Source organism: Gorilla gorilla, chromosome 6, assembly GCF_029281585.2.
Source record: "Gorilla gorilla gorilla isolate KB3781 chromosome 6, NHGRI_mGorGor1-v2.1_pri, whole genome shotgun sequence".
NCBI lineage: Eukaryota > Metazoa > Chordata > Mammalia > Primates > Hominidae > Gorilla > Gorilla gorilla.
Window position 1 is genome coordinate 132,135,309 of NC_073230.2, and position 15,608 is coordinate 132,150,916.

Sequence of the window (15,608 nt, forward strand, 5' to 3'; positions counted from 1 at the left end):
GAATTGCTTTCTGGAAACTTTCAAAGACAGTATGCAACTCTCAAACTAAAATAACTGGAGAACTTTAATGTAAATGGGACAAATGTGAAATGGGTCATTTAAGTCATTTTTGATATATCAAACATAAAGCTGTGGTAAGAGAACTATATCACTCAATTAAACAAATTTTCACTAAGTATTATTTTTCACATACTCAGCTAGCAGCTATTGGAAGTAATTCATTAAAATTATCCAAGCTGAAATGTTTGCATTATTTTATTGAGACCAAAACTTACTCATTATAATTTGAAAAGTCATTTTATTTTTTCATAATAAAAATGCATCCATGATCTGATGCAATTCAGCAGTGATAAATTGAATGACTAGAAAAAAGCAGAAATGTAATAAATACTACAGATTATAAATACATGTGTAAAATATGATAGGGAAAGGAACAAGTGAATAGAATAAACATAGAAGAGTTATACAAAGCAGCAATATTATAATTTAAGCTTTACATGGATAAATTTTTCTTTGAAAAAATGATTTTTTGCATTGGCCCATTAATAAACATAGATAAATAATGAACATGGCCAATTAATAATTTGTATGTTAAATATTATTTTAAAAACCCTCTTTACTATATTTAGTTTCAAGAATAAGTTTGTAAATAATCGTATTTGAATAAAAAATGACAAGGTCAGTAACATCTAGAAAGTGCCAACGAAGATTAAAAATAGCAAAGGTTTATTTTTTGCTTTGTCTTTTGTTGTATTTTTAGCATGAGAATTGCTGTGATATAACATCTGCATCTTTTGCTAACTGTGCACCTTACTTTGTTTTTGATCATTTTTCCTTTAGCTGAATTTTGGAATGCCAATAGCACTTACTCTTTAAAAATTTATTTATTGATATATAATATTTGTACATATTTTTGGGGTGTATGTGATATTTTGCTACCTGTCTACAATGTGTAATGGTCACATCAGGGTAATTGGAAACTCATTCTTTTTCGCATCCTCACTTCTAGAAGACTATTCTTATCCTACTTTTGTTTAAATGTTTAGTTTTTTTCTTTTTGATTTGATTTTAAATCATTTATTTTTCTCTTTTGTAATACATCAGCAGTTTTCATTCTTATTCTTTTTTTCTTTTTTCATTGCAATGTTTACATACGAGAGCTATGTGATCTTTCTGTCTGTATACACAGTGATAATTCATTTAGATTTCTACATCTCTTTATTTTTTAACATATGACATTATGTATTTCTGAACTAAGATAAACACTTAAGCAAAGTTGTTACTCATATACGAAAATATGTTAATAGTTTTATAGTGTTCAGCTTTCCTTTCTAACTATACTGTACTAATAGTGCAAATCATAGCAAGCCTTATCCATAGCTCTACAAAATGAATTTCTCAGTGTGCCAATATCATAAAAATATGAATTATATTACTCTAACTATAGAGTTCAGTAGAAATAAATTCTTATCTGTAAGTTTTCTGTTATTTAGTATATTCAGCCATAATTTTGGAATTAGTGCTTCAATCTCAATTTTCATATTACATGTATATATTAAGAATAATCCAATTGGATTTTTTAAATGAGGAAATGCACATATCATTTAGATTAAACTTTTCTCTTCATCACCAGATGACCATGGCTTTGATTTCTCAGCAAATTCTCTGGAACAACAATGCAGAAATGATTTATCCAAGTACCGAATTAACTTGTATATCTTATTTTCTATTTTTAGTTTCATGGGAAATTTCTGAAATAATAAATTGCATTTAAAATGTTACATTGAACTCCAACTGTAAGATGAAACAAATGCTCTAATGTCTTTGAAGGTCAAGTTATAAATTATTCTTATGATGAAGCAAGTTGCAGATGGTTCATGAGCAAAATCTCAAACATGGGCTTCTTGATGAAGGCACATAGATGCTCCTTAGTTGCACCGCAATAACAAATATGGACTCTGAGTTATAACAGCAGGTTTCGGGTATTCACGGGAATTGCAGCAGCTACACCATAACTGATTTAAATGTGTGTCATTAGTTATTTAGAGCCACATTTTACAGTCAATCATTAATGCCTTCCAGAAATTACCACAAGATAGTCAGAAATTTTGTGCTTATTATGGCATGGTCTCATTACTCATAGCAGGAGCCCACGAAGGGTAAGTGTAGAGGTCAAACATGGGTACAATCCAGGTACATATGCCAAGCATAACCACAGCAACACCAACAATGTTGACACCAAGTCCAGCTTTAACCTTGAACAGGAAAGAGCATAAATGTCAGTGTCCCAGAAGAAAGCCTACAGGAGATTAGAATCCTATTGTAGGATGTATATGCCAAATTTACATGCATCCTAAATGATTAGTATAAATTGTCATTTTTTAAATTATACTTTAAGTTCTAGGGTACATGTGCACAACGTGCAGGTTTGTTACATATGTATACATGTGTCATGTTGGTGTGCTGCACCCATTAACTCGTCATTTCTTAAATCCAGGGGTTCTCCATTCGTAGCAAGAGAAAAATCTGTCTCCAACTAAACATCGTTGAGTTGGAGATTCTCAGAGAAGTTCCTCTTAGGAATATACCTAAGTAATTCTGATTAGAGGAAAATCCCTTAGAAATCTGCCATTTCATGTTAAAGCAGAATTTCAGTTTTGTGGTTTTATATTTCAATGAATAAAATTCAGGACGCCATATGGCAACTGTATCTTTTATATTCACTCAACATAATTGTTAATTTAACCTTCGATATTTTCTTATTGAGATTTTATGCCATGTCTATTATCTTTCTTAGCATTCTCATGGTTTTAGCTCTTATATCATTATTCTACAGTCCATTAAACAATCTCAGAGTTGCTTTGTATCTATTAAAATAAAAATTGGCAAACTACTGCCCTTGATTTGTTTTGGTAAATAAAGTTTTATTGGACCACAACTATGCTTATTTGTTTACATATTTTCTTTGCTTTCATGATACAATGGCAGAGTTGAGAAGTTGTGACAGAGAACATATGGCCCCACAGGGCCTCAAATATCATTTGCCTTTTCACAGAGAAAGTTTGCTTACTCCTGCATTCTCTGCATTAAAACATGGAGCCCTGAAGCAAAAGAGGAATACCTAGCAAGGGTGATAACAGATGCCCTCTTTCCTGTCCATGCAAGCCAGCCACTTATTTATCCCAGAATCCTGTTTTTATCCTTTTAAATACACATACATCAGGCATTACTTATATTGTATTATGCACATTTTCCTTACCAAATGCATATTATTTTTGTGTAGAGGCAGTTCTAGAATGTTTATGTTGCAGGAGCTTAGGAACAGCAGTCTGTGTGAAAGAAAGGGAGCTGGGACTTATCTTGGAACTGTATTTGCATAGGAAGCTCACTGAATTTACTTTGGCTATATTATCGTTTGGGTTGGTTTGGAAATTGGTGATGAAGATTTGGAAACTACTAGAATATTCTCAAGCCAGTTCTTATAAAGTACTGAATATTCTGCCAGTACTTTTGTATTTGGCAAAAATGTGCATGCTTTATTAGTGAAATTCTTACTTATTGTTTGCTTGTGTTTTCACGTTAGGTCCTGGTATTGAAATCACAACAAGAAAGATACTTTTTCATCAGTCAGGCACTGACTCAATGTCTCATTCAGAGGAAACGTTGGTGCATAAATGTTTGTGATAGAAAATCACAGTGTTGTTTTGATTGCTGATTTCTTTAACCCTATTTTTTCCTTTTGCCTGGATCAGTTTGGATCCTAGTGTTGACTTGTAAGTTTATGCTGTCGTGTGGAGCATGTTCAGTGCTCTTTTCCTTCTTCCAAAGCATTAATGATGCATTCAACATCTCTCTGTTTGTGACCGTAAGTTTTAATGGCATGTTCACTTCTGATAATCACTCTTAAAAACAATTTTGTGATTAGTCATGCACACTGCATTCATAAACAGAATTCAGGCCCTGCTTTTCCTGGTGGTTGATTGGTGTATAAAAGGGAAGATAATTCAAGACATGGCACACACCAAGATGTGTATTGGATTTGATAGTATTTTTTTCAGCTAACTCACCATGTCAATGACTTTCAGATGACCATATGAAAAGACAATAGCATTGGGTGGATTTGCTACTGGTAGGAGGAATGCAAATGAAGTACACAGAGTAGAAGGTATCAGGATATAAAGAGGGTTCACATGAATGGCTTCGGCCTGTTGTAAGAGATAAAAAGGAGTCTAAGTAAAATTTTGAGGGTAGACACCAAACATAAAAAAAAAAAGTATTATAATAAGCCTTCCCAGAAGCATGTTGGAACCTAATGATATAAAATTATATAAATTATTACAGTTATAACTTGAATATTTTTAAGAAAATATCTCATCCTCTTGTTGTTGATACAGTTACAGATGCCCACTTAAACATTACAGTTCATTTAGAAAATAAAATATTATTTATTCCAGAAACCAAATAAAAACAGCAACCATTTATTACTTATCTATTGCTAGGTGTTGTGCTAAATGTTTACATATACGTATATATTCATATATTTACACATAATATAGTTTATAATATATAATAAATGTCACATATTTATATATATATTGAATTTTTACAATGATCTTATGAGATGGCTACTATAACCTCAAATAACATAAAGAAACGGAGGCCCAGAGAGGCTAAAGTAACTTGTGCGAGCATACAGCTGGTGAGCAACAGAGCTCAGGTAGGTTTTCAAGTCCCTGTGGCTCCAGCACTTCTCATTACACTAATAACTTTACTGCCTCTGTGATATATGCAATTTAAGATTTGCTTAGGGTTCATCACATAAGAAGAGTTACTACTATTTTTAAATCAACACATAATTTTCTAACTGTTCCATGTTGAGAAATTTTAAAAAAGCAGAAAACAACACAAAATGATATTGTACCAATATACACAGCCTACATTTTTTCTACTTTCAATCAGCAGCTTACGAACACCAACATATGCCCTTTGAGCTTGTAGCAGCATAATTCCAGAAAGACAATCCTTCTTAAAGTGTTTTCCTTTTACCAAACCAATCCATCCCAATAAGAAAAACATTTTACTTAAAGCTGTTTCTTGTAATTGCTACCTAGATTGAGAAAAGAAGAAAAGACATTCTTTCCCTCTCTTTTTTAGCAAACCCACCTACTTTTTAAAAATTCTTCCCTGGGCAGTAGAAAACTGTGTCTAAGATATGTAAGCCTGAAGCCTGAAGTGTGAGCCTAGTTTGTCATTCATTTGCAAATCACTTATATGAACCACTTCTCAGAAATTTAGGAACAATGTTTGAGAGGCAAAAGTGTCAGCAGTAGAGATCTAAATACTAAAGTTACCAGCAAACACTGAATTCCAAGTCTTACATCTGAAATGGATCTAGTCTGACCCTCTCTCTTATTTATAACGAAAAAAGCTGGACTGAGAAAAAGTAAGTTGTTCACTTAAGATCATGCTGCTTGAACATGAAAACTTAAAAACAGTTACCTAGACTGAAGGTCCCCTGAAAGCATTAATACAAATAAAGACCACCCTGTAAGTTACTTACAGGAGGCCCATTTAGACCAAAAAAGATTCCATACCACAACATGAGAACCAGCATTCCGAAGCAGAGTACTGCTCTTAATGAAGAGTAAAAAGGGGATAAATGAGATACTCACCAATGGAGATAATATTGGGAGAAAGAGTGTAATGGTAGCTGGATTGCTGGCTACCTCAGTTAAAGATGTCACCATCAAAGAAGATATCAGAATTATTAGCCATGCTGGTAATGAACCCAGAGGAGATAATTTATTTCCTATCCACTTAGATAATCCAGACTCCTAAAAAACAAATTTGCAATATTTGTTACTCATGAATAATTCTTTGTAATCAGACACAATAAAATCCATAAAAAACATTATTTCCTTTGAAAACTCACTTTCTAAAATATAATTTTAATCTCTCTTTTTTCTGTGGTTTGGTAGGTCTGGGTGGCTTTGGTAGGAAGGAGCTATTGCTTAGTCTTATTTTGACACTGGGAACATGGTTTAGAAAGTTTGAAATGTATTACCACTTTTTTCAATTACATTTTAATTTTATCTAATTTATATATGTGGATATTTTAATAGATCATATAGAGGGCTTTAAGAGAAGAGCGACCCTTCTGATTCACCTCTCTCTATTCCTAAGTTATATTCTGCAGAGGCAACAACTTTCAACCCTTATTAGCCACTTATAGCTAGCTATATTTAGGTATTCATAGTTACCTTTTAAAATAATATGTTAATTATGATTTTTGCTTACTTTTAAAATTTAGACATTATTTACTGACTTTCTAATATGTTACATGATAATTCAGCTCTCTTACACCATCTACCAAACATATATTTTTTGTTTCTTCATTCCCCCACATTCATATATTAACATTTTTGGTTAAATCAATATTTAATGTTTACCCTTATGATTAAATAAATATTGTTCATAGCTACACCACTTAGCATACTATCAGTGTGTTTACTCTCCCTTCCCCACAAGGAATAACTATCTCATTATTTTGTTTGCTTAGCTTTCCAAGTACCTATCACTAATTCACCTGAAATTAAAACTAAAAAACTCCCCACAAATAGATGAACATATCAGGTAATTGATGTCTTTTCATGTTCCCTCACAGAAATATCTATTCTGGAATATTTCCTCCTCCTGCTCCATTTGGCTTAGTTTCCCTTTAAATCTATTCAACTGTTGTTCTGGGACCCCTTTTTACTATAATATTATGACGTTCCTTCTCCTCACCACTTTGTGGGAATCATTTTTTAATCTACTCTTTTGCATTGGGGGAGCACTTCCTTCTATAAATTCCTGAGAATTGGTATAAGAGTCTTTGCATGCTTGAAAACCTTTTTCTTTTCTGTTCCCACTGTTCTTATTGTTTTGCATTTGTAGAATTCTAGGTTCAAAATAATTATAACTCCACACTTCTAAGCCATTACTCCATTTCCTGTGGTTTCCAGTTGGATTCTTTAGAAGCCTGATCATATTCTGCTCTTTGATTCATTATACATAGTGCAGAAAAACTGGCTATACTCAGATTAGCAAGGATGTTGTTCTGTGTTTCTCCCCCACATGGAAGGGAAAATCCTCCTTTTGTGAAATTTCAGTGAGCTATTGCATGTATGAATCTTTATGACAACTAGAAGTGGCATGAGAAATACTCTAATTACAAGCAGTATACCCTCTGATCAAAAGCTGGCACAGAAATTCCTAGATGTGAGTACCAGATATCATGTGTGGTTTTGGCTTGTATTTTTGTTTATCTGCTTGTTTTTGCTTATGACTTTTAGGTAGAAAAAGATTATCCACCATTTTAGTCACATTGACACAAATTAATCCTAGAATAGGTATACTTTAAGAATAGGTTTTATCTATGTCTAATTAGATGTGGAAATGATTATACTACATACTGTTTCCCCTACCTGTAGGCCACTGAAATCATATCTTCATCCCCACAGTTCCAAAATTCTACATAAAGTGCTGTGGTATTGGGTACTCAGTAGCTCTCTCAGTCCAGAATCTCAAAGTCTCTAGCTCTAAGAAATTTCTTGTGTTATTTTGTGGAAATGTTCTTCTTTTCTATTTTTTTCTCTTTTTTTCTGAAATGCCTATTAGTTGACTGTTGAACATTTTGGATTGATGTTCTAATGTTCTTATCTCTTTGTGAGCCAGTGTCTCATTGGCTCAATTTTGCTACAAAGTAAATCTCAATTTTCTATCAGGGAGGACAGAGAACAACAGCAGGACTGGGGAAAGCATCTGGGAAGCCCATAGATCTTTACACACTTTTTAAACCATCCTCCATATTCAGCTCTGGCTTTTACTGTGGCTTTCAGAGTTATCTGCTGCCTCCAGTTCCTGAGGTCTGCCAGTATGCTATGGATAACCAGCATGTTTCTTGTTGGCTCTTCATTTTGCCAGCCTATGTTTCATATTTTACTATTTTTCTATTTGTACAAAGTCAGTTCCTCTCAAATATCCTCTTTCCATGTTCTAAATGTGATCAACATTTCTTGCCTCTTCTTGTCCCTGTCATATAGTCTTTGTCTTTATGGATTGACATGTTTTTGTTGTTATTGCAATTTTAATGGATATCTGAAATAAAAAGTAAATCCTGCATGTTTAACCTAGGAGAGAAAATTTTAAGAATGTATGAAAATTGAAGAGGAGATAATCACTGATAAGAATTTGAAACTGTCTATCTGCTCATGAGAGAGAAATCATGTTAAAACAAAAACCCAGGGGCATTTAAGAGAAAAGTAATTGCAATGAGGTGAATTCCATAGTAGTTGCTGTTTCACTGTTCTGTTCCCAACTAGAAAGAGTATCTGGTTCTGGACACTTGCCAGACTACAATTTGAAAGAAAAGTGTTGAAAATTAATTGCCTCCAAATTTTTTACAGTCCAGTTTTTAGGGGCATATTTGTCCACAGCCATACTCTTGAAGCTCATGGCTTCAATCTGGGCACTTAGAGGTAGAGTTATTCTGGGTATCCTGTAGACGTTTGGCTCTGTATATTGAGATTTTTATAGCAAACTAGACCTCCCTCTCTGGGTTCCCAAATTCTTCTACTGAGAGAACCTTGTGCATCAGGCTGAGTCCACACCTTTTCGTTTCCTCAGATTTTGTATGCTAGGGTCTGGCTGATGCTTTCAAAATCACTTTGAGTGTCTAGGATCCAATCCAGACACATAATTCTGTGCAGAAAAATTGTCAGTAAAGTTAGATGCAAAGGAGTATCTTCCAATAAGTTATCAAGAAGAGAAGAGACAGTGATTTGTCTTGAGAAGTATAGAAATTTAACCTCCTGGAAGCCAAAGGGCTGAACATGACAGCTCTCTCACCATTCTGTTCAATTTGATGACTGAGTAAGGAAATGGAAGAGCCATAAGCTTTGAATATTTCAAATAAGTCTATGAAAACCAGAATTAGTGGTTTTTAATTAATCTAGGAGTAATTAATTTTCATGGAATTTTGGGAGAAGATAATTTTCTTCCAACAACTCTACAAAGACCAGGGCAATTACAAGGGATGAGGGCCTCCCCAAACTGTTGCTTTATATCAACTGGACAAACAGGTCAAATAAAGTCAACCAACATCTCATGGTGTTTTTATTTCTTCCTGAGATTAGACATAATATAATGTTAGAAAGGGTTATGTGAATTTTTCTCCAGACTTTATTCAATAAACATTTACTAATTATCTTTAATGCTAATATTATTTCTCATTCTCTTTTTTTTAAATCAGCAATAGCATCATGATATACTGAAGTCCAAGAGCTACTCAAATTCATAATGAAATAAGGTAAAGGCATAAGCAAACAAAAAGTATATTTCACTAGGAGTCACTTTACATATTTTCATATACATTTTTCCTTACTAGTCTTCTAATACTATTTCATGAATTAAACATTTTAATCTTTTTTGTACTATTTCTTTTGACATTCTGGAGCACCATAAAAACTATGTTTTATGCTTGCAGCCTGTAACATTTCTTGAACTCTGAACTCATCTCATTTGTGTGGTATATTCACTGCATAGCTAGCAAAATTTGCAACATTAAAGTGACAGAGTGAAATTGAATATGCCCAAAGATTGAATGTCTCTGTGCTCTTCTTTTGAACAGTCTAGTTAATTGTTAAATATCTTACACACAGAGTATTACCTCACAACCATCTGCCAGGGCAAACCCTCCACCAACAAGAATGGCTATATCCCAGGGCATGAATGACTGGAATTCTTTCCAAGTAATCAGTGGAGAGTAATCAAAAGCAACTGCAAAACAAAAATCCTATAGTTACACATTGCTTAAAATATTACAATATGACATTTGCTTTAGCATCCTAAGTAGCCTCTTACAGGAAGTTTGTAATATTCCTATATGTTTTTAAAGAGGGGAATTAATCTGGAGTTTGAGTAATTTCCACCTGGACTAGGTGGAACATTCTACTATAAAAAAGAGAAAACTCCATAACTTAAAAAAATCCTTTGGGTAATATTATAGAATATATTTCAATAAATTATAACATTGTCACTTATAATGGTACTCATTCATTCACTCACTCATTCATTTATATTCCACTAACATCTTTGCCAACTGTGAATAGCACAGTGCATTAGACTATAATATTCTTTGCTATGCAAAATGTCCATAATATTCCATTGGTTCCAAGAGCATCTTGTAGCATTTTAATTATTATCCATTAATATTTGAACATTTTATTAGTTTTTAGGTCATAAGGAGGATCATGATAGATTCACCAAGATTTCAGTTTAAAAATAATTCAAGATTCAGATTAAATAAAGTATTATTTGTGAGGTCCTTAAAGTGCTTATAAAAGGATTATCATAAAGATTTCTCTTTATATTTGGCTTCTGATCTCTCCATTGCTTTGTTGATAAAGAAGTTCATTTGGAGACATATTCTGCCCATTTAACATGTGTATAACAGGCAGCCTTCTACATGGTAAGATTTTAAGTTTACTAATAAGCTTCCTTCCTATCATCTTCCCCCAAATCCAAACCAAACCCATCCTCACTGCTAACTGAAATTATGTCACCAGGTTTCTTACTTTAAGGTCATATATCTTGTTAAAATGTAAACATCTCTGAAATGTACTTCTTATTTAAAATTTAACATATTTATATATTATTTGTCATTTTTAAGCCTTGTATGAATGACTGTAGCAGGGAGAAGAGGTTTTGAAGAATGAGGGGAGAGAGAAAGGTGGGTAGGAGCAAGGCTCTTTCTAAGGGAGGGAATTCAGATGTGGAAACCAGGGAAGCTAAAGCCAAACATGGATTCCTCAGTACTTGCCACTGCCAGACCTCAGGGCTTTGACTGCAATGATCAGAGTCCTTGGGGTCCCATAGGAATCAATGCTCCATATTGCATCACCTCCTTAACACACATTAAGATATTCTAATCTCAAGTGAAAACCAAAATACATTTGTTTCTATGCTGTGCTGGTCACATATGTCCTGGAAATCTGATACATTAGTCATTTATAGATTCTGACAAGAGTCAAGTGGGCCAACACAACTACATAAATCCCAGTTCCATCCCCATAAGAACAAACAAACAAAACCACAAGTCTACTAGTTAATTTCCAGACAATTACAAATTAGTTATCCCACATTGACAAGATAGGAATCTGACTACTCAAAACATGCTGTGTTGTAAAGCAAAGATATGGATGAATCTTGTGTTTAAAAAGTGTGTGTGTGTCTGTGTGTGTGTGTGTGTGTGTTGACAGGATGGTATGCTCAGGCAAATGTGCACACTTCTTTGTTCATGTGTTGTAAATACAATGAATGCTGTTGCAGAATACCTTTTCTTTATTTTTATTACTATCATTATTTTTAGAGACCGAGTTTCCCTCTGTTGCCCAGGGCAGTGGCACAATCATAGCTCACTACAGCCTCCAACTCCTGGGCTCAAGTGATCCTCCTGTGTTGGCCTCCAGATTGGCCACCACACCTGGCTAATTTTTTAAATTTTTTGATAGAGCTGGGGTCTCACCATGCTGCCAAAGCTTGTTTCAAACTACTGGCCTCAAGTGATCCTCCTGCCTCAGTCTCCCAAAGTGCTGTGATTGCAGGTGTGAGCCACCACATCTGGCCCTTTTATTTCAGCTGTGATCCTAGGATATGGCTATGTGAGGTTGATTTAGCTTTTGTTCCAGAACTACTTTGAGAATGCAAATACTCTTTCTCTTGAAATTCATCACCTTTTTAGATCCTCTGCATTTATTACCAAGGCATCATAATGAAGCAGTGTCTTCCAAGTTCTTTTTCCTCTGTTTGCCAATAGTAAGATTAATTTTGAAGTGAGTTTACCATGGGTCAAATAGCATCGCTTGTAGCAGAGCCCTAGCCGTGATACGAAAGGAAATCTACTTCTCACTTCTGCAAAGTAAGACGATCTCTCTTGCAGGTGGAAGCTGTGCTGGCTTGAAGACAGCATTGCAGTTTGCAAATAAGGCATGCTAGGCCAGGGATTGTGCCAGCATAGACTTTCTTTCTGCTCTAGGTGCCAAGCGAAACCAATGGAATTTTGTAATTTTTGCTCTTCTGTTAAATTTATGCAGAATTATAAATGATACTCAACCAATTTCTCCTGTAGGTGTAGTTTTAGTCAGTCTCTTAGCTGGGATAAGAAAGAATAGCAGCCCTATAAGTAAAGCAACAGTTGAATCTGTAGCAAAACCAGGGTACCTGTAAAAGGGACAAATACATGTATTAAAAATAGCATCAAGAACTTAAATGAGCTAAAACACCAATATTGCTAATAACATATCAGTAGTAGGTTATTATCAGTAGTAGGTGGTGTAGGTTATTTATTCTCAATAATCTGCCCTAAAATATATGGATTCCTGATTAAATGCCACAACACTAAAAACAATAATCTCAGACCATAGTTCTATTGTTCCCATATATCTCTTGTTATTTTCAATACCACGCATACACATGCTGACATACTAGGCCAAAGTGGCAAATTTCCCTTTTAGATAAGCTTACAGATTTGTTAAACAATTTCTTCTTTGAATTATTTAATTTAATAATATTGATCAAGATTTGAAGTTGAAACTTTGCTAGAGCATGGAAAGCCCCATATAATTGATTTATAACATCCTTCTATTAAATTGTGTCAAGGCATGATATTTCTGTGTTCCTCTAAAGCTCTTCTATAAATTGTGAAAAGGAATTGATTTGTTTTCTGAGATATCACACCTGCTTCTGTGTTTATAAGCTCTAACCATATCATACAAATGAAAGCAACCTACTTAATTTTTTGCACCCCATGAAATTCAATCAAGAATATTAATTGTTGGAGTGGTTTAACTAATGCTCACAAATGATCACCATATAAATTAAGACTGATTCAGGAACAGATGGGGTCTTAGAATCACCAGACCATTGTAACAAATAAGACAGATTCCCAGAAGCCTCAACAGGAAAGAACCTGGAGACCAGATATAACTGAAATAGGCATTAATAATTAGCATTTAGTTTTAAAAGTCAGCAATATTAACTAGTGCATTTCTGTAGCCTGAGAAGAAATATGTACCATGCTAAAGATTCTTTTACTATCTTGCAACTCAGTAATATGTACACACTACAGAAGCTTCTCTACTTCTATAATTTATTTGAAAAATCTAAAAAGCCAAAGAAATGCCGTATCTTTCTCAATCTAGCAATTTTTAAAGCAGTCTACTTTCTTTAAGTATAGACACATTTTCTTTCATTACTAGTTAAAAATCTACCTTACTATAATTTATCTTACAAACTGGACCGATATTTATAATTTTATTATACCTTATTTCTTTTATTTCAGTTATAATTTTTGGTTGAATTTTTGGCAAATTGGGCCAGGCATCATGTAACCAGATTTTGTTTTACATAAAAAGACACATTGAATTCAGTCCAGGTACAAACAGATGGAATGAAAACATTAGGTGGTAGCTATAAATCTTGATATATCATGTTAGCTTTAGAAATTCTTAATGCCTGAAACTCTACATAACAAATATGTCCTACAAAATATATACATTAAATTAAATCAAGGCATAAATACTGAAATAATTTCTTTTCAAAGTACTTTAAAAACTATTCTTATCATATTATAACAGTTTCTCAGGAATGCAGTTAGGTTGTCTCAGTATTAGAAACTATTAAGCTTCTATAAATTTTATTTGTTTTGGGTTTGCCAATTAGATTTATATTTTAAAATCCCATCCTCTCTCAAACCTTTGTTCCTTTCTTATTGTTTTCTCTCAGAATTGTAGGTGGCATGAGTGCCTGCTCATAGCCAATACACTGCTTTCCTGCTACAAACGAAACATCTCCTGTTTCCTCACATGAGAAACAGAAATTGGAAGCTGATTATATTGAATTTCCTATTGAGATTTCTGCCTGGGCTTTATTAGCTATCTCTGATTTCATTTAATTCTTACGCACTGGTGTTTAGATAAAGACTCTCCCTGTCTAGGATGACAGAAGTTGGATTTTAAAAGGGGGAAGCATTATTTTTTATGTTGATCTAGATCCTACCACAAAACCACAAAATATTAATTAAATATTACATAATAACTTGATTTAAATAACTGAATGTCTAAATCTCTCAAAATGAAAAGTTTTATTTCTAAGGGAATCAAAAAGTTTATAAAAATGAAGCTGATCCTTTAAAACACACCACCATATTGACTTGTGTGGTCATTAGGAATTTGGACTCAGACTTCGCACCCTTTAGAAACATTGACAATGCCTATAAAACCAGAAGGTTCTGATTCAGGGAGGGAAGAATTTCTTTATTGTATGTGGGCAAAATACATATGACCTAAACAATTTTGGTTTCTACCCCAAAATACAAATTTTTTTTTTTTTTTTTTTTTTTTTTTTGCTGGGGGATTTGAGACAGGAAGTCCAAGTAAGACATGTGCTGAATTTAGAAATTAGAGTAGTTCAGTGAAAGATAGATTGGGAACACAAATCTCACAACTGAGTTATTTATATTGACGTGTAGGATGGTCCTTAATTTAGAAAATTATGCTATACTCTTCCCCCTCACTTCACACAACTCAGCAATTGATTACTGGTGTATAAGACACCGAGATATAAAATTAACTCTGACCTAGCTTCTAGCATCAGCTTTTAAAATCAGTCTTATTATTTCTTCAGAAATTCCTTATCTATGAAATGGAGGCTGGGCTGAACTTGTAGTGAACTAGTGCAAAAATGTAAATAAATGAAGAAAAAAGACAAGATACTACACCAAACAAATAGTCCTCCATAGAATTAAAAAACAAAGTGGGTAAAAATCACATAATATGAATTTATACCAGATTATTAAGAGGCATTGAGTGGTATTTATTTCACATAATAACATTAGTATAGCACTTCCAATAGGGAGAAGTCCAGCACTATTGTAAATGCTATAATTACCTCCATCTTACAGATGAAGACCCTGAGAATTAAGTGACTTGTCCGAAGTAAGTGGATGAGTCAGGAAAGGAACCCAGGCAGTGTGGCTCTGAAATCTATGCTCCCAACCACCATAGAACATAGCCTTTCTGCTATATTTCAGGGATGGGAATAATTTTGTAGGGATGGGAATTTTGTAGGGATGGGAATAATTTTGTCTAATGGACTTTGCCTTTTAGTAACAGAGTAAGTAATATGGTTATTCTTTCTGTGCTCTTATCCTAGATTTCATTCCTTATAATTCTTTTCCTGAAAAGATTAGAATTTAAAATATCTTTTCAAGGGAAAGAAAGAAAAATATCTCATCCAATCTTTCAGAATTACAGGAACCACACAGGAGAGAAGCAGAGTATAAAACAGGAAGGGCTGACAAACATAACGTGCAAAGCTTACTCTGAAAAAAGTGCAGACCAACCAGGAACAAATCCGGGGTCTCGACTAAACCATAGCAGAGCCATTATAATGAAGAGGACCAAGGTCACAATTTCTTGATACCTGTGGAAAAATTCCAATGGCATCACTTCTTATTTTCTCAGTTAGGACATTTGTAGAAACTCCTTGAGCTATTGTCAGGAATGATC

At 33.8% G+C, this 15,608-nt stretch overlaps 1 protein-coding gene across 2 annotated transcripts in view; it reads right to left on the reverse strand.

Moving 5' to 3' along the window:
* Nucleotides 1-354: 354 nt before the first annotated feature.
* Nucleotides 355-15,608, reverse strand: part of SLC13A1 (solute carrier family 13 member 1) — an 86,020-nt gene continuing 70,766 nt past the window's right edge. For both annotated transcript variants that reach the window (XM_019030331.3, XM_004046131.4), the window contains 6 exons: nt 15,421-15,522; nt 12,155-12,261; nt 9,710-9,819; nt 5,673-5,834; nt 4,068-4,205; nt 355-2,255 (listed from right to left, as the gene is read on the reverse strand). In XM_019030331.3, coding sequence (XP_018885876.1) covers nt 2,118-2,255; nt 4,068-4,205; nt 5,673-5,834; nt 9,710-9,819; nt 12,155-12,261; nt 15,421-15,522 — 757 coding nt within the window. In that variant the 3' untranslated portion in view covers nt 355-2,117. The remainder of the gene's footprint in view (nt 2,256-4,067; nt 4,206-5,672; nt 5,835-9,709; nt 9,820-12,154; nt 12,262-15,420; nt 15,523-15,608) is intronic.